The sequence below is a fragment of the Triticum aestivum genome, chromosome 4A (assembly GCF_018294505.1).
Source record: "Triticum aestivum cultivar Chinese Spring chromosome 4A, IWGSC CS RefSeq v2.1, whole genome shotgun sequence".
Lineage (NCBI taxonomy): Eukaryota > Viridiplantae > Streptophyta > Magnoliopsida > Poales > Poaceae > Triticum > Triticum aestivum.
Window position 1 is genome coordinate 663,331,781 of NC_057803.1, and position 27,563 is coordinate 663,359,343.

The 27,563-nt window shown below is 45.0% G+C and overlaps 2 protein-coding genes and 1 long non-coding RNA gene across 3 annotated transcripts; 1 reads left to right on the forward strand and 2 right to left on the reverse strand.

Moving 5' to 3' along the window:
• Window positions 1-2,431: 2,431 nt before the first annotated feature.
• LOC123087954 (uncharacterized) lies at window positions 2,432-4,311 on the forward strand. The gene is made up of 4 exons (XR_006441614.1): window positions 2,432-2,784; window positions 2,888-3,605; window positions 3,769-3,801; window positions 3,902-4,311. It is a non-coding gene; the product is annotated as an uncharacterized lncRNA (long non-coding RNA).
• Window positions 4,312-4,768: 457 nt separating this feature from the next.
• LOC123084220 (uncharacterized methyltransferase At2g41040, chloroplastic) lies at window positions 4,769-9,308 on the reverse strand. Its single transcript, XM_044505940.1, has 9 exons — window positions 9,304-9,308; window positions 8,595-8,976; window positions 8,336-8,442; window positions 8,015-8,237; window positions 7,646-7,793; window positions 6,111-6,156; window positions 5,698-5,809; window positions 5,242-5,358; window positions 4,769-5,146 (listed from the first exon to the last, which is right to left on the reverse strand). The coding sequence occupies exons 1-9, from the start codon at window positions 9,306-9,308 to the stop codon at window positions 5,060-5,062; spliced, it is 1,227 nt and encodes a 408-aa protein (XP_044361875.1). The 3' UTR covers window positions 4,769-5,059.
• A 303-nt stretch (window positions 9,309-9,611) lies between these two features.
• On the reverse strand, window positions 9,612-10,372 carry LOC123087953 (uncharacterized). Its single transcript, XM_044510070.1, has one exon. The coding sequence runs from the start codon at window positions 10,182-10,184 to the stop codon at window positions 9,846-9,848; it is 339 nt and encodes a 112-aa protein (XP_044366005.1). The 5' UTR covers window positions 10,185-10,372; the 3' UTR covers window positions 9,612-9,845.
• Between the last annotated feature and the right edge of the window lie 17,191 nt (window positions 10,373-27,563).

The following is a 27,563-nucleotide window of genomic DNA, read 5'->3' on the forward strand; positions in this document are numbered from 1 at the left end:
AAGTCAATTTAGTTGTAGATGTTAATTTCATCTCATGTAATGGTTCGATCATGATTATTTATGCTTTGTATTGTACTTGTTGATGTCTTTGGACTTGTTGCCTTACATCAACTATAATAAAAAAAAAGGTTATGTGCATCACAATGATGTAGAGATGCGACAAGCAAGAAAATGAAGAAGGTCAAATCAACACAGGGGGCAAATGGATTTTAACTTGAAAAACCCCTCCTGTGAGAAGGAGGGAAAGGGCAACAATGGCAACCCAACACTGCAACTTGCTGAGAAGCTCCAACACCGACGTCGATAAAAGCAGACCTCCACCACTAAACATGCCCGCAGTCTGGAGTGAGAAATGACTAATTCGAAAATGCATGTAAGGTCCCAAGGAGGGAAAGGAACCACTTGGGCGCCATCTTCGCGAGCATCAACCTCCTTCCCCAACTTCCACCCCCGTGGACAAACTCTAGCTTTCACCAAGAACTACACCGACCCACCCACCAAACCTTGAGGAAGGGTTTGTGATAGCACTATGGGTATCCCAATCTTTTGATGAGAAACACAATCGATTTAGGTTTAGATGAATCTGACGCTCTGACTACAACGTGTAATAATGCACTTTGTAACCTTGAACCGTATTCTTTCAAATTTGGAAAATAGAACATATATTAATTCGCCGTTGGGAGCAGTAGCATGCCTGACAACTAAGAGTTTCTTTTTGATCATGTCATGTAGACCCATATCTGCGCCCGTCTTTCTACTTGGTACCGAAGCCTGAAAAAATGTTATGTTTTGTAACAACATTTCTGCACTCTTGCAGTCAATTCCCTAGCTACCACACCGGCCAAAAGTTGAAACGAATTCTAGAACACTGCCGCCCAGTTTAATTTCGCTGCAAGTCAGTGGGCATGACTAAGCTAGCCTTGCGTGTGCTTCTTTACATCACATGGGTTAGGTTCCTTGGGATAGCAAATAGAAGCATAAATAGACGGGCATACTCATTTTAAGCTAAAGGCCCAGCTACGAGTGTGTGCCCTTGTTCGAGTAAAAGCTATCCATCCGTCGATTATAATGCATTGCTGTGAAGCTTGGCAGTAACCATTTTAAGCCAAAGGCACAGCCATGAGCCTGCACTAGCCGTTTGCACCGCATCGATGGCGCGCAGCTACTGCTAGAGTAGTGCTAGAAATGAACAGGGGATGGTGCCATGCCGGTTCATATTTGTGGAGGAGGAAGCTTCGTGGAAGTTGCGAGTCCAAGCTCACATCGCATCATGTCATCTATCCATGGAGGTAATAAAAAGAAGTTTAGTTTCTCTGGAACGTAGTAGCTCCATCGAGCTTAGTGTGAGCTAATCGGGGGCCGGGCAGCTTCCCGGAAGTTGCTAGCTTGGCAATGTATATAAGCGCCGCCACCGCCCGGCCGGCCACTCACTCACACCGTAGCTAGCATCCAGGAGAGGTCGAGGAACGAGGTCCCTCTCCGCGAGTGTGTCTCCAAGCAGAGGCCGCCGGCCGGCTCTGCTCCGGCCATCTGCAACTTGGATCTTGGACGGACACCGGCATACTAGTCCGACATCCGTCGCGGGGAGCCAGCCGCCGGCACGGCGGTGCACCGGGGCCGGGGGGCCTGCGCGCGCGGTTGCACACAGCACACAGGTACGTTAATCATCCGGCCTCTGTCCAGAGTTAATTAGCACTGTACGTAGTAGCTAGTATACTTAGTATGGATATATGTAGCTGCAGATCAGAGAGGAACTTCTTCATTTACCTTGTACTCTTACTGTAGTTTATCTGATTGCTAGCTATCTGTACTGGCTTTTATGTGGTGTCGCTTAATTAGCTTGGGCAGTTAATTTGTTGCACGCATACATTAATTTGTGCAGTGGCGGAGCGTGACGAGCAACTAATTAAATATACACATGAGCTATATATCTGGATTTATCATGCATGCATGCATGTAAAGTACTCCCCCCATTCCTAAATATAAGTCCTTTTAGAGATTTTACTATTGACTACATAGGAAGCAAAATGAGTGAATCTACACTCTAAACTATGTCTATATACATCCGTATGTAGTTTGTAGTGTAATCTCTAAAAAGACTTACATTTAGGAACGGAGGGAGCATATATTACTTGATGGAACAAGTTCTTTTTTTCATCAATCCATTTACAGTATGTAGCATTAAATAAACACATTAACTCTAGCCATTATTTCACTTTCCTATATTGGACAAGTGAAGTACGGTAGCTGCTCACCGACACAATGGAACATGTTGACATTTGGGCGCCCATCTTGGCCGATCCTCTTCCAAGCCAACAGGTATTAACTTTGTTGATCAGCTCACATATCTATGTTAGAGACGATGAATAGTTGGATGCTTGGTTTCATTTCAATATTTCAATATAAAAGTGGAGCCGGCCTATATGTCTAAACTATAAAATCGTAAGTTATCTGAAAGAAGAGTACGTATAAGCACAACCAAAATGGTCAATAAAAAGTATTGAAGCATACTCCATGGTTCATTCAAGCTTCATTTTAACCTGATGTAATATATGTCAACAAGCATAGTTCATATACGATTCCCACTCTTTAGATCTTATCAAATCTGACTTGAATATAGAGTTTGCAATAGGCTCGTCGAAATCCCGACACAATAACAACATATATTTCGTTGTTCTTGATGACAGGCGGAGATTCAAGTTCACTCAACACATGTGGATTATGGCACCATGGACTTTCAAGCACTCTTAGAAGGACCCCATGATTTGGACGGATGGCTGGAAGGTACGATGTTTAATGGTTGCGGTCTATTCCAAACTTTGTTACACAAGCAAGCAATTTATGCATGATTCGACTTTGAAACCGAATAATGTATGATTCCTTGCAGGTGCATTCATTCCTACTTATACAAAGGAGGCGAGTTTAACTCATGAGGCAAGATTTTCACACATGCAGAAGTACAAACTTGCAAAACAAATGAACGTGGCAAATGGCGTTGAAAATCCGTTTCACCATTGCAGAATGAATGTAAATTTTATTCACCAACTAGTGATCATGGCATGAAAATACAAACATCTATGCCTGAGAAAGTGGAGGCCCCTGCCAACACGACTCTCAACGGCGGAGGAGGAGAAGAGGAGGAGATGAGAGAGGGAGGAGGGGCCGTGTACCCGCCGCCTTGTCACTGGAGAAGTAGAAGGCTTGCGGCCACCACCACACCATCGGAGGAGGGGAAGTGCGATCTACTAGGTATGAATTATGAAGGCTCCATTTGTTGCAATGTACCATTTGTCATTGTCTCAAGTAGTTAAACACATATGCTATGTGCTTCGGATTACATACCAAAAAGTGGTTGGATGCATGGAGGTCGTGTGAGAAGTGCACGTGAGAGAGGATCATGGTCGATAAACATAGAACCATGCTCCCGGGACCTGCGTTCTGCAAGTGAAGGCCAAAAACATGGGAGCAGAAGAAACAATGACCATTGGACATCTGAAGAGGTGAAAGAACTAGTGGATGGCGTATCTGTACATGGGGTTGGACCATCGACTAAGTTGAAGAATGAAAGGTTTCCAATATCAGTTCGGACAGCAGTGCATCTAAAGGTATAGCCAATTGGTGATTAATTGCACTAAAGCACAAGCATTACATGCTCTCTCTGCTCAGTGTTTTTTTTTTGTATTTCACACTTTGTCTTTTCATCTTTTATATATCTATATATATTTTATTGTAAAAGATGTTAATTTTATATTTTGTTTAATCTTTCAGGATAAGTGGAGAAACCTAGTGAAAGCCGTCACGGTCGGGCCCATATCTAAAAATAAGATTTTATATCATAATTTTATCAAAGTCATCATGGAGCACCACTGATTTTTCATCTCTTGCATTTCTTGAATTCCAGGGAAATGTGAAAAGAAGGATCTCGCCTCGTCTAGATAAGGATTGCATCAAAAAGATCAAGAGGCTAGCAGCTGATTACCCTCGAAAATGAAGTTGCACTCGTGAATGCTACACGGAACATCAAACAGTACTTTTGGTGTAGTAGTGACCCCGCAACAAGAGTTCTGTTATTTTTCTAGTAGAACTGTGAAGCATAGGCTGTCATATTAAGTGTGTCGTGAGTAGAGAGTAGATTGAAGTGGAGCAGCTTCTACTGCCTAACTTCCCCATGAATGGGAATAGCGCTCGCTCCTCCGACCTGTTTGCTTGCCGGTTTTGCTACAGTGTTGTAATTAGCTTGACCTTTCATTTAACACCATGGCACATTTTGCTGGAAGCTTATGGTCTTATGATATGAATGGTGAATGGATATGCACATTTACACACACTGCTTTAAGCAGTCTCACTCACTCCGCTCGAGGAATAATGCAGTTGATAGCTCGAATCGAGCACCTGTGACACACCTCAACCTGAAGAAGCTCAGTGCCGCTGCCTCCAAGCAGCAGGTTTATTCACCATTCTGCTTGTACCTTAAGCCATTGTGAGATGCCGGAATGGCTGCTTGTACCCTGAGGCCAGCCAGCAGGCTGAGTAGTAGCTAGGATACTTTCTTTCTTGCTGTTGTATGGTGTGGTCTGTTGTGGATCCTGAGAAAATTTTTGGTTGATGACTCTATCCTGTCACTCAGCCGGTCTGATTGTTTGCACTGATGCTCTCTTGGGTTTCCTCCATTCTGCAAAAATTGGAGCCAGGATACATCCCTCTTGATCTTCTCTAGAAAGCAATTCAGTCTGTACCCTTGAAGATTTTAATAGACGTTCAGGTCGTTATCAAGCTTAATTAGAAATGGATACCATAAAAGGTTTATAGTTCAGCACAATGGTGCAGAAACAACACAATTGTTCAGGTGTAAAACTTCTGCTCAATGCCTGGACCTGAGGAAATGCTACTATTGTTCATCAGAGTCAGAGACTATGCATTTTGGTTCAATTGCCTAATGTGTGTTTGAGTTACATTCTCACCACCTGATTTAATCGTAAAAGCTATACATATACCCGTAAAAAAACACAGCTATATATACACCGTGGCTGGCTATACAAAGAAAGTCTGGATGTGATACTCAGCTGACCAGGCCACAGGATCTGCACAGGTCTTCCAGCTCTCCTTCCGTGAAGAAGTTGTAGCTGCTGTTCACTGGCCCGACAATCTGGAGCACATAGCAGCGAAGGTGCATCAGGCTAGGTAACCTCTGCCACGCAGAAAATAAGTAAGTAGCGCTAGACGATCGATGTCTTCTTTTACCTGTTTCAGTGGCTTTAGTGCATCGATAGAGAACAGGCCGCTGTTCGTGGGGGTGGATAAGAAAGTTGTCGCTACAAATACACCACCGGGCTTCAGCACACGGCTGATTTCAGCTATCTGGTTTTCAAACAGCAGTGGGAAATATCATGGTGATAAATAAGTTCATATGACAAAAAGATAGGTACACAGGTCAGATGCCCTGTTCCTCCACAAAGCTGTTGAAAGCAAACTAACTAAGCACAAAACTGTTGTGGTTGAGTTTATAGACGCATTCAGCAATCAATAGTTAACAGAAATAGAGAACATTATTTCTCATGTAATGCCCAAAGTGGTTTAAGCTTTCTGGATTGGCTAATTGTTCAGTGGACTCTGGCGAATAAAATAGTAATTCCGAAGACACCAGTTTTAATAGTACAATATTGAATCAAAAAAGTGCAAAGAAGACAGGGACTATACCGCATTTGAAGGGGATGGCCAACAGTGGATAGCGGCTCCAGCATGAATGGCATCAATTGAACTTGAAGCAAAAGGGAGCTTCGAAATATCAGCCCTTACAAGTGCAAGGTTCCTGCAGGACCAAAAGAAGAACACAGTAAGTAATTGCTGTACTGTACTTAGAACAAAAGGAACATTCTGAGGTAGTAACAGATTGAAGTAAGGGAGCAGATTGTCACATATCGTTCAATTACGTGCTGAACACGTAGATCGTAGTCTTTTATGTTATTAAACTAAAATAAAGCACTAGTTTCCACACAAAAATTTGTGATGGCCCAAGTTGTCTACTTGACGGTTTGTTAGAGTTGGATGTTGCAAGACATATTTTCAAGCCTCACAGGAAACGCTCAAAATAAGCACGAAGGAAAGCTCACGTGTTCATAGGGGTTTCTTCTGATTTGATGTAGTCATAGCATTGCACTAGTAGAAAAAGGGCTTATTGTCCCGATTCATAAGAGCCTTTAGTCCCTGTTCTGGAACCGGGACTAAAGGAAATTTTATGATTTTTTTTAAAAAAAAATGAATTTTTTTATTTTCAAATTTCTGAATTATTTTAACCTCTAATCTCTAATCACCCCTCATCATTCCAAAACATCTAACTTCCCGGACGGTCACCCATCCTCTCACTACCCCAGCCTAAGCACGCTTAACTTCCGGATTTTATTCTCCCTCGTTTCCAAGTCTGCACTTGTTGTTTTCTTGACAATAGTAAGATGTCAATCCTATTAACCCTCAGGAATTTAGCTTGACCATGAAGTCACACATTTCACTGTTTGAGTTTGAAACTATTGTTTTAAAAAACAATAATTATTTAATAACACTAATATTTCTTGAATAAGTAGTTTGACCACAATTTGACCACAATTTGACCAGATTTGACCAAAATTCAAAAAAAACTGAAATAATTATTTAGTAACACTAATATTTATTGAATAAGTAGTTTGACCATTGTTTGACCATAGTTTGACCAGATTTGACCAAAATTCAAAAAAACTGAAATAATTATTTAGTAACACTAATATTTCTTGAATAAGTAGTTTGACCATTGTTTGACCATAGTTTGACCACAGTTTGACCAGATTTGACCAAAATTCAAAAAAACTGTAATAATTATTTAGTAACACTAATATTATTGAATAATTATTTAGTAACACTAATACTTGTTGAATAAGTAGTTTGACCATAGTTTGACCAGATTTAACCAAAATTTAAAAAAAATTGAAATTTGAGCATAACTTTTTTTCCTTTTAGAATTTGAGGATTCTAAAAATTTCCAAACAGGTCGTAGGCTGTCAAAATCGGATGCGAATTTTCATGCTGAATATTTTGATATATTATACGTTTTTTTCTGGCATCGTATGCAAAAGTTATAGCCGTTTTACATTTTCCCTACACTTTTTGCAAAACATGTCCAAATTTAAGTTTTTAAATTTTCCTAACTAGTACATGTATTAACATGTATACATTGGGAAGGATTTCAATTTTTGAAGTTTTTATTCATTTTCTTTTGCTTTTACAAAATTGAAAAGACGATCCACGCGCGGGGGGGGGGGGGGGGAGGAAGACTTGGAAAATGGGACCTTTAGTACTGGTTCGTGTCATGAACCGGTACTAATGCCTCAAACCCATTTAGTACCGGTTGGTGGCTCGAACCGGGACTAAAGGTCTAAACTGTAGTACCGGTTCGGGTTGGTACCACGAACCGGTACTAATGGGCATCGCACCTTTTAGTCCCAGTTCGTGGCACCAACCATGACTAAAGGCCCGATTTGAACCGGGACTAATGCATGTACGGTGCCCTAGCCGCTCGAACCGGGACTAATGCTCATATTAGTCCCGGTTCGTAATGCAACCGGGATTAATGCTCTTTTCTGCCCGAAAGTAAGCCCTATTTTCTACTAGTGTTGGCGGAGCATATTCTCAAAAAAGTCCAAAGCAATCACAGATGAGTATGCCCCAGAGCTTGCAAACTTCCTTGAAAACAAGCCACTGCCGCAGCTGACATCAATGAGTATACCACCAGCAACTGATTGGAAATAGTCTTGAGCCATTTGGAACTGATAAAACCAACGATAGATCAGAATTATATGCATAAAAACATGACTATTATGTAGACATGAAAGAGTGGTGATCATTTTCTGTTGCAACACCAAAACATGAAGCACCAAATCTTACCTGCGACTGATGTATGAATTTACAGGCCAGGTATTTAAGAACTTAGTGAGCAGCAACAACTTAAGGCTATGCAATAGAAGAGTGAGGCGGCCTAGAAATGTACCTCTTCGTCGCGGCCAGGGAAGTCACTCCGATTCAAGTTCTGACGCCACCCCCTCTCGTAAAGAAAGGAGACGAGCGGGCTCCTGAACAGCTCGGTTCTAGCAGGCTTGAGTTCACTGTATTCTTTCATTCCTGAGGTGACAGTGAGATCCAAGAAGACATCTTTGCTGATGAATGACTTGTTGCATTTTGAACACTTGAATCCGGACCTATAAATCGCTGGCCTGGGACACACGTAGAATCCAAAACAACATAAATCTTAATCCAGCCAACAGATATGCATGAGAGATGAAAGAACGTAACTCATGAACTTTAGACGTACAGGTTCATGCCTGGCGGCCCTGTCCTTATCAGCGGTTCATAGCAAACAGGGCATGCGAACACCTCAGTTTTTGAGGCGTCATTCAGCTCGGTTTTGATCTCCTGAAACTGTTCGCATAGTGAGCGTCAGTTTCACCTTGGCATAACATCAAACACCTTGTATGCAATCGCTCCCCCTTTTTTCTAGCACACACTACGCGTCCCTTCTCCCTTGCTTTCCCTGAGATTAGAATCGGCTAGTGGCGTAGGTATGTACGTACCGGGTCGAGGGCGATAGCTGCCGCAGCGACGGCCACCCGGCGAGCCGGCAGCGGCAGGCCCGGGCTGCGGCCAAGGCGGCAGGGGACGCGTGGGGGATGAAGCGACGGGGAGGAGGAGCAGGAAGCCGCCCCGGCTCTGACCGCGATGCCGACAAGGAGCTGCAAAGCAATTGCAGCCTGGAGCCTGGAGACGCGCCGGCGAAGGGAAGGAAAGAAATGCTCTTCTTTGGCAGAGGAGCAGGGGTGGGGTGGTGGTGGCGGTGGGCTGAGGCGTGGCGCCAGCTGCGTCCGTTCGCGCCTTCGGCCGTTGCATCGCGATATTAGGGGTAGCACTCTTGCGCCGGTCGACCGACTAGATTCTAGATCGATCACCTCCCGAGCCCTTGGATTCCGGCAATTAGAGTCGTTGGATCAAGTCAACCCCTTCACACGCACGACTGGGCCTCTCTGCTGCATGTGCGCTCCACACTGGGAAAAGAAAAGGGGGACGCGGGCCCGCATCGCAACCGAGCGTTGGTCTTCGACCTCAGCAACACCGGCTGCCACGGGAGGCAGCATGCTCGCCGCTCGCATCACCACTATATCCTTTTCGTAGCACTCGTCGTTGCCCCTTGTAGCACCCGTTGTCCCCGCTTCAGGCGATCGAGCACGAGATCGTCGCCATTGCAGTGCAGCCCACCCACCACAGCATTCCCTCTCCGATAGTTACAGCATCTGTCGTGGCCGGTCCCAACATCCTCGATCGACACCCCTATAGGTGGTCGCCGGTGCAATGAGGGTGTACTCATTCGACTGCACTTGACGTAGTCGTCAACACGCGGGTAGCTTCAGACTTCATGGGAGTAGCAGAAGAACAACTCAGCAAATAATTAGAAAAAAAAAGGTTCCCATGTAGCCGCCAAATTGTAAAACCCGGAATTTCTTTTCTGTTTGCACTGCCCCCCTCCACCCATGCAGCGGACGCCCTGCCAACCACGCTACCAAACAAACTTTCAAAGAGAAAAGGGGGAGGAGATGTAAATTTCCCTCACAGTTCATCTAGCAGAAGACAAACCCATTGTTCAAATGCTTATTATTCTTGTACAAGTACTTGGGTTCCATGGGGAACAACCGGGATATTGCACTGGTAAACTGACCCCAAAAAAATCCTATACGTACCACGTATGCTGCTACTGGCTACTGAATCGCTTACGAAATCAGAGAGACAGAACCTACAGAAGTAATAAACGACGGTTGCTACTATGATTCAGTTCAGGCGATGGCGACCGTGGTGGCACGCCCGGCAGTCGGTGTCGGCAAGGGCGGCAGGCGCGAGCTGAAGTTCCTGTACTGGAAGTGGAAGGCGGTGTCCTTAGTGTCTCGCTCGCCGCCGTCACTACCGCTGTTGTCGAAGTTGAGCGCGTAGCTCAGCGGGTCGTACCGGAACACCCCCGTGGCCGCCATGCGCCGCCTCCACCTGGCCCTGCCGCCGCCGGTGTGCGGCCTCCCCGCGCTGCTGACCGGCGACGACGGTGATCCGAAGCAGCCGCAGACGGTGGTCCGCAGCTTTTGGCGCAGCGAGTAGGGCGACGAGGACTCCATCGCGTCCATGGAGACTGCCTGTCGTTCTCGTTGTAGTACTTGTTGAGTTGGAGATGATGTGGTTGGTCGAGCTCAGAGGGGTGTGTGTGAGAGAGAAGGTGTGTGCTCTGCTGCTGGGCTGGGTGTGGGTGTGGATGGAGAAGGCAGGCGGGACTAAATCGGAAGGGCGGGAAAAGACAGATAAGGAGTGACAGACAGGGGGCCGGGGACGGAGTGAAGGGCGTATAAGAGACGCGCACACGACGCGACGGCGGGGAAGCAAAGCAAGCAGCCAGTATCTCCGTAGCGACGTACCGCCTTCTCATCAGACAGAACATGGTAGAAGAAGAAAGCACACGGCGGGTCGAAAGGACGGGAGAAAATTAAAGGGCCTCCGTGTTTTTTGTATGGGAGAAATGCGTGCAGAACGAACCAACAGATGTGAACGCCGGACGAATCGGATGCTATACCTCGGTGCACCACGGCGAAGGCGAAAGGTCCCGTGTCGTACGGCCCGCGGCGACCAACGGACGGACGAGATCGATCGGTGGATGCGGCGATCCACGGAGAGACTGCTTTCCGTTGCCGCGATGGCGGCGGCGACTCTTGTTCAAAACGTGCAACTCGATCGGCAAAGTAGAAGAAACGTCCGGCATCCGCAAACACGCAGCTGGTATGGTTTGCCGCAAAACTGCTTGTTGCTCCATGCGTTGCACGTCTCCTAGTCCGTGTGGTTTGGTTTCAACTCATTTTTTTCGAAGAAATTGGTTTCAGCTCATGTGGGGCGGTGGCGTCACGCCAGTAATTGATTAGTTTACGTCCGTAGAGTGATCTGATCTGATCAGCCCAGGAAAAAAGGGTCAATATATTAAGCTCAGCTTGAGCGCTAGTGCTACTATCCCAGTTGCCCGTGATCAATCCGTCGAGTGAGGCGGCTGGGATAAGAGCCATCTCCAGCCGCGGTTGCCTCCCGAGGGCAAGTCCTATTTGAAGCTGCAGGTGCCGGTTAACGTGCATTTGGTCTCAGCTCATGTGGGGGCCGGCCCATTTTATGGTGTTCTCATTTTAATAAATCGAGAAAAACAGTGATGTAGGCAGGATTCGAACCAGCGACCTGCTGGTTTCGAGAACGCCGCGACAACCACCGAGCCACCTACCTCAGGCTTGACTGATTGCCTTCTTTTGAGTTCATTTACTTACTGTTTTTTTCGAACGATTTTGTTTGGTTTTTTATTTTATTTTCTTCCTTTATTCGTACACTTTTTGATAAATGATAAATGCGTGAATTTTTGTCAATTTTCACTATTTTTTGGTAAAATCGATGAACTATTTCCAATTCTTGAACCTTTTTTGAATTTGATGAACTATTTTTTCAAATTCAACGAACTTTTTTCTAGTTCGATGAATTTTATCAAAATCAATGAACTTTTTTTCAAAACTTGTGAACTTTCATGAAAATCGATGAACTTTTTTCAAATGTATGAGCTCTTTTTGAAAATCGATGAACTTTTTTCAAATGTATGAGCTCTTTTTGAAAATCGATGAACTTTTTTAATTTTCTTGAACTATTTTATATTTCATGAACTTTTTCGAAAAATTCATGAACTTTTTTCAAACTTGTGAACTTTTTTAAATTTGTTAACTTTTCTGGAATTAGTGAACTTTTCCAAATTCATGAACTTTTTCTTGAATTAGTGAACTTCTTTCAATTAGATAAATTGTTCTGTGCAATAACATAGTGCTGCGTCCTTGTTTTTTTTTTGCGAAAAAACTTCCAATCTATTCATCTTCAATCATGGCAGTACAACGAACACTAGAAATTAAAAATTACATCCAGATCCGTAGACCACCTAGCGACGACTACAAGCACCGAAGCGAGCCGAAGGCGTGTCGCCGTCATCGCCCCTCCATCACCGGAGCCGGGCACAACTTGTTGTAGTAGACAGTCGGGAAGTCGTCGTGCTAAGGCCCCATAGGACCAGCACCCCAGAACAGCAACCGCCGCCGATGAAAAATAACGTAGATCGGAAGGATCCAAACCAAAAACACACGAACATAGACGAACAACGACGGGGTCCGAGCAAATGCTGCGTCCTTGTTATTACGCATTTGCCTCTGATACTAACCACAAATGGCATGTAGCTCGAGTGGCTGGTGGCACCTGTACGTGAACCGGATATGGTGAGTTTGAAACCTGTAGAGAGCAATATTTCTTGTGTTCTTTTTTTGAAGTTTTTGCGTTCGCTGGTCTGCATGTTTCGTGGGCCGGCCTAGCACTGGGCGCTGCACGCGCAAGAAGCGCGAACGGGCGCCTGCAGCACTGTATAGGACCTCCCCGGGTTCTGGGGGCGGTAGGGCACCCAGCCGTCCCCCCAGGCGCCGATTTCGGCCTATTATCCGGCCTAATTTTGTCAAAAAAACGGCTCGATATCTGCGTGAATCGGCCCATATTCGACGTGTTTCGGTGTGAATTTTCCCATATAAATAGAAATCAATTAGTTCATCACATAGTTTGGCGTGGTTCGGCTTGTTTTTGCCTTCATAGTTCATCATAAAAAATCAATATAAATCAAATAGTTCAATACAAATTATATAGTTCAACAAATAACAACTCAAGTTTCATCACACGTCATTCCTGGCGTCGCCCCGGCATTGCCTTTGAGCCTCCATAGGTGCTCCACCAGATCGTGTTGCAGTTCTTGATGCACCTGTGGGTCTTGGATCTCCTGACTCATATTGAGGTAGTCAGTCCAGGTTGCCGGTAGCTGGTGATCAACTTGGGCAAAAGGACCCTGCCTGTAATATGGTTATGTGTCAAACACTGGCTCTTCCTGCTCACTCTTAATGATCATGTTGTGCAAGATGACACAACAAGTCATGGTCTCCCACATTTGATCTTTCGACCAGGTCTGAGCAGGGTACCGGACAACAACAAATCAAGATTGGAGCACACCAAATGCCCGGTCCACATTCTTCCTGCAAGCCTCCTGAACCTTCGCAAAGAAGGCGTTCTTGCCTCCTGGCACAGGGTTTGAGATAGTCTTCACAAATGTCGACCATCTCGGATAGATGCCATCAGCTAGATAGTACCCCTTGTTGTAGTGTCGCCCATTGACCACGAAGTTCACCGGGGGAGAATGACCTTCAACAATGAAAGTGCTAGTTATCGACTAGAGGGGGGGGGAGGTGAATAGGCGATTTTTATCAAAGTCTTCAAAACGTGGAAGTTTCGAAGATAAACAATAGAAATGACCTAATTGATATGCAGCGGAAGATAAACTACACAAAGCAAGCCATAGTCAAGTATGCAATAGTGGTAACGTACGAAGACTAACAACAGCTAGGTAGTAAGGATCAGGATGGAAGATAGTATGAAGCCAATCAACAATAGTAGTCAAGCAATGAAGTCAATCAGATAAGACAGATAAGCAATGACTTCACGAAGACAAACTCAAAGTAAAGGAGGGAAGAGATAGAACCAGTCACTTGTTGAAGACACAGGATTTGTTGGACCAGTTCCAGTTGCTGTGACAATTGTACGTCTAGTTAGGGAGGCTGAGATTCAACTCAGAAGACCGTGTCTTCACCTTATTCCCCTTGAGCTAAGGACACCCAGTCCTCGCCCAATCACTCTGGTAAGTCTTCAAGGTAGACTTCCGAACCTTCACAGACTTCGTTCACCCGACAATCCACAATGACTCTTGGATGCTCAGAACGCGACGCCTAACCGGCTGGAGGATACACAGTCCTCAAGTGTAATAAGTCTTCAGGTCACACAGACAGAAAGACTTCAGTGATGCCTAACACTCTTTGGCTCTGGGTGTTTGGGCTTTGTCCTCGCAAGGATTTCTCTCTCAAAGGCTTCGAGGTGGGTTGCTCTCAAAACGACAAAAGCCGTAAACTAACTCTGAGCAGCCACCAATTTATGGTGTAGGGGGTGGGCTATTTATAGCCACAAGGCAACCCGACCTGATATGTCCGAAATGACCCTGGGTCACTAAGGGACTGACACGTGTTCCAACGGTCAGATTTCAAACACACACACAACAACTTTACTTGGGCTACAAGCAAAGCTGACTCATCCAGCTCTGGATAAGATTTTCTCTCATTGTCTTCGCTCGAAGACATAGGATTTGGGTTGAGCATCACTTCAGTCACTCTGACTTAGTTCACTTGGACCCCACTTAACAGTACGGTGGTTCCTATGAATCAACAAAGAAGAAAAGGAAACAACAAAACGACTCAGTCTTCGCGCTCCATAGTCTTCACTCAATGTCTTCTCATGTCATAGACTTCAGTGTGAATATCTTCACACACCACCATTGTCTTCAATGTCTTCATACATTTTTAGGGGTCATCTCCGGTAGGTAAACCGAATCAATGAGGGACACTACCTGCGTTATCCTGCAATTCTCACAAACACATTAGTCCCTCAACCAACTTTGTCGTCAATACTCCAAAACCAACTAGGGGTGGCACTAGATGCACTTACAAACAAGCTTGGCAAAGACAGGGGAGCACTTCAGGACGTTGATGTCATTGTGAGTTCCTGGCATCCCAAAGAAAGGGTGCCAAATCCAGAGGTCCTGTGTGGCCACTCCCTAAAGTACCACACTACAACCGCCTTTGTACAACCCCTACCAAGCAAATGAACAGTTCTTCCATTTTCCAATGCATGCAGTCGATGCTTCCAAGTATCCCAGGAAATCCTCTTGCTGCATTATGTGCTAGGATCCGAGCAGTGTCTTCCGCATTGGGTGTTCGCAAGTATTGCGGTCCAAACACTGCCACCACTGCCCTGCAGAACTTGTAGAAACACTCAATGGTGGTGGATTCGGCCATGCACCCATAGTCGTCGAGTGAATCACCGGGAGCTCCGTATGCAAGCATCCTCATAGCTGTCGTGCACTTCTGGATTGAGGTGAATCCAAGTGTGCCGGTGCAATCCATCTTGCACTTGAAGTAGCTGTCGAACTCCCGGATGGAATTCACAATCCTGAGGAAAAGCTTTCGGCTCATCCGGTAACGGCGCCGAAATGTTTTCTCGCCGTGCAATGGAGCATCGGCGAAGTAGTCCGAGTAGAGCATGCAGTAGCCTTCCAGATGATGCCGGTTCTTTGATTTCACCCGCCCAGGCGCCGAGCCAACTCGCGCGCGGCTTCTCAGTGCCCGCGAGCAGGCCGGCGAGGGCGGCGAGCACCATGAGATGCTCCTGCTCCTCGACGTCGGCTTCGACTTCCGCCTCCAACAACGCCGCGAGCGCCTCCTCATCTTTCGAGTCCATCGCCGGGCCGGGAAAATCACCGAACACCTTGCGGGTGAGGTGTGGGTGCAAACCAGCCGGTGTACAGGTGCGCGGTCGGAACGCCAGAAAAGTTGCCCGGACGGCGGTGGAGAGGCTGCCTCGGCGAAACCTCTTCTTTTTCTAGTGGGGAATGCTCTATCTAGCTGTGGTGGGCGATGGACGGTGCCGGGATCGGTAGGGTGGCGGCCGAGCGTGGGGGGTCGGAGGCGAATCTAGACGGGGTGGCTTGACTTTTCGCCTTGCAGTGTGGCACCAGGTGCGCTTTTCGTTTGCGCCGGAGCCCCCGAGCGCGCCCTAGTGCGCCGGGTTCGGCCTGCTATCGCCGGGCGCAAAAACGGGCCAAGCCGGCGGAATGCAGCGTCTTGGGGGCACGACTAGGGCATTTTTCGGCGCTGGCGCGGAAAAAACGCCAGGGGAGGGCCTGCTGGGGCGCGGCTGGAGATGCTCTAAGGATCCATGCATTCGTCACACCCACACCATCAACAAAGCGTCCCTCCGTTATGTTATATCCAGCGTCAGTGTTAGCGCATCTCCAACAGCCGCACAATGCGCGGCACGCTAAAAACCGGAAAAGTTGGTTATTGTCAAGGAACAAGATCTCTAAGTTGACCAAATAACCTAATTCTTGAGGAATTCGCTGTTGGTGTGTTGTTGCTAAGGTCCAAGTCCCTTCCTAACCCCCCTTCTCCTTGTCTCCTCTCACTATCTCTCTCACACACATGGCAAACAAGGTTGTCTTAGTGTGTGAAAAAATACTAAACTAATCCAAGGGCTGAAAATTGATCATCTGTTTCAGATTGCAGTTTTCTTTCTTGGGGCTTCGGTGTGCGGTACAAAACTGAATTTTGGAAATCTACAGGATGAACAAGCTAAGGGCTATGCTTTCATCATTTAGGTTTTTATCGACACCGAGGCACCCTAAAAGCCAATGTTTTATCATTTAGGGTTTGGATCCAACACACTATCCATTGCTTACCACTTAAGTTGGATCCTTCTTCTTCCTCTATCCATCCAAGAGAGATAGATAGATAGATACTAAGTAGCTAGAGTCAAAAATTGTTGGTGAATTTCTGAAACTCCTTTCAGAATCTTCAGTCAGAAAGAGTTATGCCTATGTTAGTTGTGAAAGTTACATGTGTGTGTGTGTGTGTGCGTGTGTGTTTGTACAGTGACATGTAGTATGGCAAAGTGGCAGCATCCACCCCCAAATTAACAAGTTTGTTTCCATGCTTGTTGGAATTTGCAGCCAGTGAAGGTTTTGTATGGTTTTGATGGAGGCTGGTGCTGTGGGACTAGCATTATGGCTGCCTGGAGATGATCCTGACCTCTTAATGTGCTGAAATGATGGTTTGGGTTGGTGGCTTGGTGCATGCTTGGTTGTTAATGATTAATATTTTGGGTGGTTCTATTCCCCTTTGGTGGCCTGGACCTGCAGTTGTTCTTGGTTGCTTTCCATACTACATACAACTCTTGTACTGATTATCAGTTACTACTACAACAGTGCTAATCATGGTGCTAATACTCCTGCCAGTGGGTGTGTGTGCTTGTGATTACAAACTGTTGCTGCCTGATGTCTACTACACAACCTTCTTCTTGTAGACGTTGTTGGGCCTGCAAGTGCACAGGTTTGTAGGACAGTAGCAAATTTCCCTCAAGTGGATGACCTAAGGTTTATCAATCCGTAGGAGGCGTAGGATGAAGATGGTCTCTCTCAAGCAACCCTACAACCAAATAACAAAGAGTCTCTTGTGTCCCTAACACACCCAATACAATGGTAAATTGTATAGGTGCACTAGTTCGGCGAAGCGATGGTGATACAAGTGCAATATGGATGGTAGATAAAGGTATTTGTAATCTGAAATTATAAAAACAGCAAGGTAACAAGTGGTAAAAGTGAGCGTAAACGGTATTGCAATGATAGGAAACAAGGCCTAGGGTTCATACTTTCACTAGTGCAAGTTCTCTCAACAATAATAACATAGATAGATCATATAACAATCCCTCAACATGCAACAAAGAGTCACTCCAAAGACACTAATAGCAGAGAACGAACGAAGAGATTATGGTAGGGTACGAAACCACCTCAAAGTTATTCTTTCGGATCGATCTATTAAAGAGTTCGTACTAGAATAACACCTTAAGACACAAATCAACCAAAACCCTAATGTCACCTAGATACTCCATTGTCACCTCAAGTATCCGTGGGCATGATTATACGATATGCATCACACAATCTCAGATTCATCTATTCAACCAACACAAAGTACTTCAAAGAGTGCTCCAAAGTCTCTACCGGAGAGTCAAGAACGTGTGCCAACCCCTACGCATAGGTTCATGGGCGGAACCCGCAAGTTGGTCACCAAAACATACATCAAGAGGCACATGATATCCCATTGTCACCACAGATAAGCACGGCACGACATACATCAAGTGTTCTCATAAAAGACTCAATCCGATAAGATAACTTCAAGAGGGAAACTCAATTCATCACAAGAGAGTAGAGGGGGAGAAACATCATAAGATCCAACTACAATAGCAAAGCTCGGGATACATCAAGATCGTGCCATAGAGGGAACACGAGAGAGAACACGAGAGAGAGAGAGATCAAACACATAGCTACTGGTACATACCCTCAGCCTCGAGGGTGAACTACTCCCTCCTCGTCATGGAGAGCACCGGGATGATGAAGATGGCCACCGGTGAAGGATCCCCCCTCCGGCAGGGTGCCGGGAAGGGCTCCCGAGAGGTTTTTCGTGGCTACAGAGGCTTGCGGCGGCGGAACTCCCGATCTATCTTGATTTTCGATAGTTTTAGGGTACGTAGGGTTATATAGGTGAAAGAAGTCGGTCGGGGGGTGCTCGAGGGGTCCACGAGACAGGGGGGGCGCGCCCAGTAGGGGGGGCGCCCCCCTATCGCCTGGGCTCCTCGAGTATCTTCTGACGTGGACTCCAAGTCTCCAGGATGATATTCTTCCAAAAAATCACGTTGCCGAAGGTTTCATTCCGTTTGGACTCCGTTTGATATTCATTTTCTTCGAAATACTGAAACAGACAATAAAACAACAATATGGGCTGGGCCTCCGGTTAATAGGTTAGTCCCAAAAGTAATATAAAAGTGTATAATAATGCCCATAATCATTCAAAACGTATAGTAAAATAGCATGGAACAATCAAAAAGTATAGATACGTTGGAGACGTATCAAGCATCCCCAAGCTTAATTCCTGCTCGTCCTCGAGTAGGTGAATGATAAAAACAGAATTTTTTGATGTGGAATGCTACCTAGCATGATTCTCAATGTAATTTTCTTTATTGTGGCATGAATGTTCAGATCCAAATGATACAAGATAAAAGCTTATAAAACATAAAAACAATAATGCTTCAAAGCATACTAACAAATAATCATGTCCTATCAAAATAGCATAGCCAACGAAAGCTTATCCCTACAAAATCATATAGTTAGGCCATCACTACAGGAATCAGCTACTTTGCCATCAGCCACGGCGGACGACAAAGGCACGGATGGCGGACGGCAAAGGTCTTTGCCGTCCGCCGCGGACGGCAAAAGTGGACGGCAACGTACGGGATGGCAAAGAGCTACATTGCCGTCCGCTTCGGGCGGCTGACGGCAAAGGGTCCTTTGCCATCAGCTGCCGACGGCAAAGAATACTGACGGCAATAATTGCGCAGTTACTTCCTTAAGTGGTTAACGGCAAGCCTTTGCCGTCGGCCGCTGACGACAAACATCGGAAGGCCTTTGCCGTCCGCCGATGTAGGCAAAGTTTTTTTTCTCTTTGCCGTCAGCCACTGTTGGCAAACTGACCAAATAGGTCAGCCTCCCAGGAAGCACAGTTGCCTGCCATGTGGCCTCTTTGCCGTCCGCTGCTGATGGCAAAAAGACCTTTCCCGTTGGTGGCTGACGGCAAAGAGCCTGCATATTGGCTCTTTTTTTCTGTTTTTTTTAAATCCAACAATTTTCACAGCAAATATATATGACATATATAGATATATTTCACAGAGCTATTTAACAGCACATAAGTTTCATCGTACATACATATATAGTTCCATCCACTCATACATAGCAAGTTCCATCAAGATAGCAAAGTTGCACATACATATTACAATGCAAAGTTTCATCAAGATAGCAAGTTCCATCGTAGCAAGCTAGAAGAATACTAGAAGAGAATGAAATTAAAAACAAGCACTCCATCATAGCAAGCTAGCTTCCAAGAAGTGAATGAAATCTGCAAAATGGCAAATAAGAATGTTAGGAAAAGGTGACTAGAAGAAGAAGACTAGAAGAAGAAGCACGCCATCGTTTGTGAGGTAACTTAGGTGAAATGGATCTTTTATGAGCTAACTTAGGTAAAATGCATCATTTTAGAGCTAATGTAGGTAAAATGGATCGTTTATGAGCTAACTAAGCTAATTATGCCGTTTTTTACATAAGTAAGGTAAGTACATGTCATTATTGAGCAAACCTAGTTAACTAAGCATATTATAACTAACTTAGGTCATTTTGGAGGAAACAAAGCTAAGTATAGATTGTTTTAGAGCTAACTTAGGTAAAATGGCTGGTTTTGGAGGTCAGTAAGCTTATTAAGTCATTTTGCAGGAAAAGAAGCTACGTCTAGGTCATTAAGGTAAGCATATTGGATGAAATAAAGCTAACTCTAGGTCTTTATGCATTTGTTAAGCAAAAAACTAGAGAAACTTACCTTGATCATGGAGGTGTGGGAGCGGGCTGGCTCAGGCCAGTAGCTGGAGAAGGATCGTCTGATGCTTGTGTGGAGTAACGCTGCACCAAAGATCATTTCCAATGTTTCGTTAGCATGATGACACTCAAATGTTAAGACTAGCAAGTAAAATCCATTAAATTAAACTCACCGTGGTCTCAGGACCAACCTCTGGATCAATGGCTATGGAGCCACGGGTAGCACCAACAATTTTGCATGGGCCCCCCCAATCTTGCCTCGGTCAGGAGATGCAAAATCAAATGCTGCATTGGATTAAAGAAGCCCGGTGGAAAGATCTTCTCTAACTTGCAGATCAACTCTGGCGCCAACTCTTCCATTTCTTCTAGCATGCCAGGCGATAGTTCTTTCGCACAAAGAACACGGAAGAAATAGCTGAGTTCTGCCAGTATTAGCCATTCATCCTCAGGGATGAAGCCACGCAACATCACCGACATTACCCGCTCAATCCATATGTGCCAATCATGACTATTGAGACCAAATATCTTCAATTTATCAAGACTTGCTCCCCTCTTTAGATTCTCTGCATACCCGTCGGGGAACATCAACTGCATTTCCACCCACAAGATAATTTCCCTCATAGCTGGCCTTCCAAGATTGAACCATGCCTTTGGCTTCGTCCAGTTCTGCTTTCCTTTCGGTTCTTTCATTTTTTGTAACGGCCTATCACATAGCGCATCCAGATCGACTCTAGCCTTAGTATTATCCTTTGACTTCCCATCTATGTCGAACAATGTACCAAAAAGTGCCTCGGCGATATTCTTCTCAGTGTGCATCACGTCGATGTTGTGTGGGCAAAGGAGGTCTTTTAAGTAAGGCAGATCCCATAAGCATGTTTTGTGAGTCCAGGCGTGCTCAGAATTATACCCCTTGAAGTACCCTGGACGCTCTGGATCTGGCTCGAGAGCATTTAACTGATCCAGGGTCTGTTGGCCTGTCAACGCAGGTGGTGCAGAGTTTTTTACAACTCTACCTCTGATGAAGTTCTTCTTGTCTTTCCTGAACTTATGGCGAGGATCCAGGAACTGTCTATGCATGTCGAAGCAAGAAAACTTGCGACCGGCCTGAAGCCAACGAAACTCAAGAGCTCCCTTGCATGTGGGGCATGGGAACCTTCCATGCACACACCAGCCAACGAATAGCGCATACGCCGGCAAGTCATGCGTCGAGTACATGTACCAGACACGCATTATGAAGTTTCGTTTGCTATAGGCGCCGTATGTCTTGAACCCATTATCCCAGGCTTCTTGCAATTCGTCCTTAAGAGGTTGCATGTACACATTCATATTTTTCCCTGGATAGTTGGGCCCTGGAATTATCAACGTCAGGAAAATGTTCTTTCTTTGCATAATCTGTCCGGGGGGAGATTGAGTGGAAAGACAAATACGGGCCAACAACTGTATTGGGCTGCCATCATACCAAACACACTGAACCCATCGGTGCTGATGCCGACTCGAGGATGCCTCGGATCTGCCGCTTTGTCAGCATGTAATTCATGAAACTTTTTCCATGCAACACCATCCGATGTGTGTACCTTCATCAGATTACCATCTGCATCTAGTTCGGTTCTTTTGCCTGTTTTGTGCCATGTCATCTGTCTGGCCGTCTCTTCGACCATGAAAAGACATTGAAGTCTTGGTAAGATTGGCATATACCGAAGAACACTAACAGGGATTTTGGTTTGTGTCTTCTCACCCATACCGTTGTCTACCACAATATACCTGGAACACTTGGAAATGGGACAATAGTTCAAGTCCGCATAGTCAAGCCTAAATAAGGCACATCCTTTTTCACATGCATGTATCTTCTCATAGGGCATCTTCAGTGCACGGAGGAGTTTGTCCGACTGGTACAGGTTTGCAGGCATTACATGGCCTTTGGGTAGAAAGCGTCCAAATACTGTCATAATTGCGTCATAGCATTCTCTGCCCAAGTTGAACTGAGCCTTCAAAGCCATTACTTTTGAGATGGCATCCAACTGACAAAGCTCAGTGTGCTCGTGGAGCGGACGTTTTGAAGACTCCAACATTTCATTGAAGGCCTTTGCAGATTCCTCCATCTCCTTGTTCGAATCCCGAGCATCATCATAGTCTTGCACCATGTTTTCCATCTCGGTACCATGCTCGTCGGTGCGACGATGATCCACCTCAGCTCGGTCACGTTGGGCAGACTCATCATGAAATGTCCACACCGTATAATCGGGCGTAAAACCATTCTTCTGCAGGTGTTTACCCATTTCAGCCTCTGTCCTCTTTTCCCAATTGCCCCATCGGAAACAGGGGCACCAAGTTTTCCTCTGGCCATTTGCAAATGCGGCTTGCACAAACCCCTTGGTTTTTTTGAACCATTCAACGCTCCATTTGTTCTGACCAGTGTGACCGGTATACATCCACGCACGATCACTCATCTTGACTTTCAGAGCTACTGGACACACAACAATTATATATATAATTCACCATGTATATATTCATCAGTTGATCTACTTTGTCAATTTTATTACGTCCATGCAACCTACACTCTAATAGGTAATGATAGGTCCTAATCCCACCCAACGCAAAATTTCGGCAGCACGTCCCCACTGTTCTCCTGATACACGTCTCTGCAATAAACAGAGAGGATGTGTACCCGGAGAAAAACAGGGGAGGCACTGACGAAATTTATTCGTCGGATCCGGAGCAAAGCATATGGGAAAACGAACCCAATCTACACATACTCGGGCTGTCCATGGATAGCGCAGGACAATTCGAAAGAATCAAGGTTATACATATGCAAATGCATGCATATTTATAACTTTGATGCTTTCGAATGGGAGACACATATTGGTTACGCATACTAATGATTCAAGACACATATATAGCTAGCTACCAAATTTCATGTCATTTGTGCAAATAATTAATGGGGGAGAAGGACATGTCATTTGTGCTCACCCACGAACGAAGGGGCAGAGCTCGTCAAACGCACGGCGAGGTCGTCGAACACCAAACCTCGCAGCGATGAAACAACTGCACATCTAAATCTACCCGATCAACGCAATTATATATGATGTTTTTCATAACAAAATCGAAAAATATATGACCTAACTAATAATTCACAAATATATAACCCCGTCGGCCTCTGGAAGGCCAAAGAGCACCTTTTCGGGAGTTTTAGGGGGTCGGGGTGTCATGTCGGTGTCGGGGTGCTGTTTCGGGGTCAGGGTGTCGTGTCGGGGTCGGGGTGTCGGGGTGTGGTGTCGGGGTCTGTGTGTCGGGGTGTGGTGTCGGGGTCGGGGTGTCGGGGTTAGGGTGTCGGGGTCAGATGTCGGGGTGTGGTGTCGGGGTCGGGGTGTCGGGGTCAGTGGTCGGGGTGTTTCCTTCTATCCTTCTTCTTCTTTCCTTCTCTTCTTCTTCTTTTTCTTCTTCTTTCCTTTCTTCTTCTTCTTCTATCCTTCTTCTTCTTTCCTTTCTTCTTCTTCTTTTTCTTTCCTTTCTTCTTCTTTCCTTTCTTCTTCTTCTTCTTTTTTCATCTTTTTTCTACTTCTTTTACTTCTTTTCTTTTCTTCTATTCTTCTTCTTCTACTTCTTCTACTTCTTTTCTTCTTCTTCTTTTTCATCTTTTTTCTACTTCTTTTCTTTTCTTCTTTTTCATCTTTTTTCCACTTCTTCTTCTTTTCTTCTACATATTCTTTTTTCTAACACTAACACTAAATTTTCTTCTTTTCTAACACTAAATCTAACACTAACACTAACACTAACACTAACAATTAAACAAGAATTAAACAGCAAAAAAAGAAAAACAGAAAAAAAAACCTCACCGGAGCAGGGGGCGACGCTGGCGCCGGGGTGGTGGGTGGGTGGGGGCGGTGGGGGTCCGGGGCAGTCGGATGGCCGGGAGGCGGGGCCGGGGGCGGCGCCGGGCGGGAGGGGCGGGGCGGGGGTGGGGGCAGCGCCGGGCGGCGGGACGGTGGGGGAGGTGGCGGGTGGGGGAGGGGGTGGGGGCGGCGGCGGCGCCGGGCGGCGGGGGCGGTGGCGGGGTCGGCGAGGGCGGGGGCGGTGCCGGGCGGCGGGGGCGGGGGCGGCGGGGGCGGGGGCGGAGGAGGTCGAGGGAGAGAGATGAGTAACGGGCGGGGGAGGGGGCTCGGCCGTTAGTTAGGTTAGTTAGGGTAGCCTTTGCCGTCCGCCCTCCTTTGCCGTCCGCTTTTGTTCATATTTGCCGTCTGCGGCGGACGGCAAAGCGGGGGGACGTTAAGTATTTTTTAACCAACTCCTCAGTGGGCCCCCCCTCCCTCTTTGCCGTCTGCTAGCGGACGGCAAAGATTCTTTGCCGTCAGCTAGCGGACGGCAAAGAACATGCTGATGGCAAAGGCTTTCTTTGCCATCAGCCAGTTCTTTGTCGTCTGCTTTCGGGTTGCTGATGGCAAAGAGCTGGCAGATGGCAAAGTAGCTGATTCCAGTAGTGCATGCTTCATTTTCATTACACAAAGTACTGCATCATGCACAACCCCGATGACGAGCCAAGCAATTGTTTCATACTTTTTAACGCGCTTCAGCTTTTTTCAACTCTTACGCAATACATGAGCGTAAGCCATGGACATAGCACCATGGTGGTATATGGTGGTGGTTGTGAGGACAAAAAGAGGGAGAAGATAATCTCACATAAACTAGGCATATCAACGGGCTAAGGAGATGCCCATCAATAGATATCAATGTGAGTGAGTAGGGATTGCCATGCAACGGATGCACTAGAGCTATAAATATATGAAAGCTCAACAAAAAGAAACTAAGTGGGTGTGCATCCAACTTGCTTGCTCACGAAGACCTAGGGCATTTTGAGGAAGCCCATCATTAGAATATACAAGCCAAGTTCTATAATGAAAAATTCCCACTAGTGTATGAAAGTGACAACATATGAGACTCTCTATCATGAAGATCATTGTGCTACTTTGAAGCACAAGTGTGGAAAAAGAGATAGTAGCATTGTCCCTTCTCTCTTTTTCTCTCATTTTTTCTCTTTTTCTTCTTTCTTTTTCTTTCTTTATTTTTTCTTTCTTTTTCCTTTTTTTCTCTTTTCTCTTTATTTCTTTCTCTTTGGTGGGCTTCTTTGGCCTCTTTTATTTTTATAAAGTCCGAAGTCTCATCCTGACTTGTGGGGGAATCATAGTCTTCATCATTCTTTCCTCACTGGGACAATGCTCTAATAATGGAGATCATCACACTTTTATTGATTTACAACTCAAGAATTACAACTTAAAGCTAGAACAAGATATGACTCTATATGAATGCCTCCGGCGGTGTACCGGGATATGCAGTGAATCAAGAGCGACATGTATGAAAATTATGAAGGTGGCCTTGCCACAAATACGATGTCAACTACATGATCATGCAAAGGGCAATATGACAATGATGGAACATGTCATAATAAACAGAACGGTGGAAAGTTGCATGGCAATATATCTCGGAATGGCCATGGAAATGCCATAATAGGTAGGTATGGTGGCTGTTTTGAGGAAGGTAAATAATGGGTTCAATACCGGCGAAAGTTGCGCAGTAATAAGAGAGGCTAGCAAAGTGGAAGGATGAGTGTGCGTATATCCATGGACTCACATTAGTCATAAAGAACTCATATACTTATTGCAAAAGTCTACTTAGTCCTCGAAGCAAAGTACTACTACGCATGCCCCAAGAGGGATGGATTGGTAGGAAAAGACCATCGCTCGTTCCCGACTGCCACTCATAAGGAAGACAATCAAAAGAGCACCTCATGCAACAAATTTGTCACACAACTTTTACCATACGTGCATGCTACGGGACTTGCCAACTTCAACAAAAGTATTTCTCAATTTCATAATTACCCACTAGCATGACTCTAACATTACCACATTTATATCTCAAAACAATTACCAAGCAACATATTGATCATAGCATCCAATTCACTTCCTATGATAGTTTTTATTCAAATTACCATGCTGTTTAAGACTCTCAAAATAATATAAGTGAAGAATGAGAGTTCATTAATTTCTACAAAATAAAACTACCACCGTGCTCTAAAAAGATATAAGTGAAGTACTAGAGCAAACGACAAACTACTCCGAAAGATAGTGAAGATCAATGAGTAGCTAAATGATTATGCAACTATGCGAAGACTCTCTCTCTCAATAAAGAATTTCAGATCTTGGTATTGTATTTAAGCAGAAAGAAAAACAAAATAAAATGACATTGCAAGGATAGTACAACTCATGTGAAGAAGCAAAAACTTAGGCTCAACCGATACTAACCGATAGTTGTTGAAGAAGAAAGGTGGGATGCCTACCGGGGAATCCCCAAGCTTAGATGCTTGAGACTTCTTAAAATAATATCTTGGGGTGCCTTGGGAATCCCCAAGCTTGAGCTTTTATGTCTCCTTAATTCCTCTCATATCATGGTTTCTCTTTTTATCAAAAGCTTCATCCACAACAAACTCAACAAGAACTCGTGAGATAGGTTAGTATAAACCAATGCAAAACCTTATCATCTTCTACTGTAACAAATCACTAAAATTATTATTCAACTGCATATTTAATACTCCTATCCTCAAATAGAATCATTAAACAAGCAAACATATGCAAACAATGCAAACATAACAGCAATCTGTCAAAATAGTATAGTCTGTAAAGAATACAAGAGTAACAATACTTCCCTGACTCCAAAAATTATGAACTAAAATTCCCACTGTAATAAATTTATTAGAGCTTAATATGCAAAAATATTAAACATTATACCATTTTATGACTTTTCTAGGGAATTTTTGCAACAGCGGTAAACTTTCTGTTTTCAAACAGCAACATGTATACTAGCAAAATAAGCATGGCAAAGGCTATCCTTGACTTTTTATTCAAAATAAAGATGCAAAACATTATTCTAACTAACATCAAGCAAATACTAACAAAAGAAAATGACGCTCCAAGCTAAACACATATCATGTGGCGAATAAAAATATAGCTCCAAGTAAAGTTACCGATGAACGAAGACGAAAGAGGGGATGCCATCCGGGGCATCCCCAAGCTTAGTTGCTTTGTTGTCCTTGAATATTACCTTGGGGTGCCTTGGGCATCCCCAAGCTTAGGCTCCTGCCACTCCTTATTCCATAGTCCATCGAATCCTTACCCAAAACTTGAAAACTTCAACCACACAAAACTCAACACAAATCTCGTAAGCTCCGTTAGTGTAAGAAAATAAAACCACCACTTAGGGTACTGTAATGAACTCATTCTAAATTCATATTGGTGTTATACCTACTGTATTCCAACTTCTCTATGGTTCATACAACTTAGTATTAGCCATAGATGCATCAAAATAAGCAAACAACACAATGAAAACATAATCTGTCAAAAATAGA

Coding starts and splice junctions, on each gene's coding strand:
- LOC123084220 (XM_044505940.1), bottom strand. Junction 8,238..8,335: donor GGGCCGCCAGGCATGAACCT/GTACGTCTAAAG, acceptor CGTGTGTCCCAG/GCCAGCGATTTATAGGTCCG. Junction 5,359..5,697: donor GGCCATCCCCTTCAAATGCG/GTATAGTCCCTG, acceptor TTTGAAAACCAG/ATAGCTGAAATCAGCCGTGT.
- LOC123087953 (XM_044510070.1), bottom strand. CDS start 10,184: ATGGACGCGATGGAGTCCTCGTCGCCCTACTCGCTGCGCCAAAAGCTG.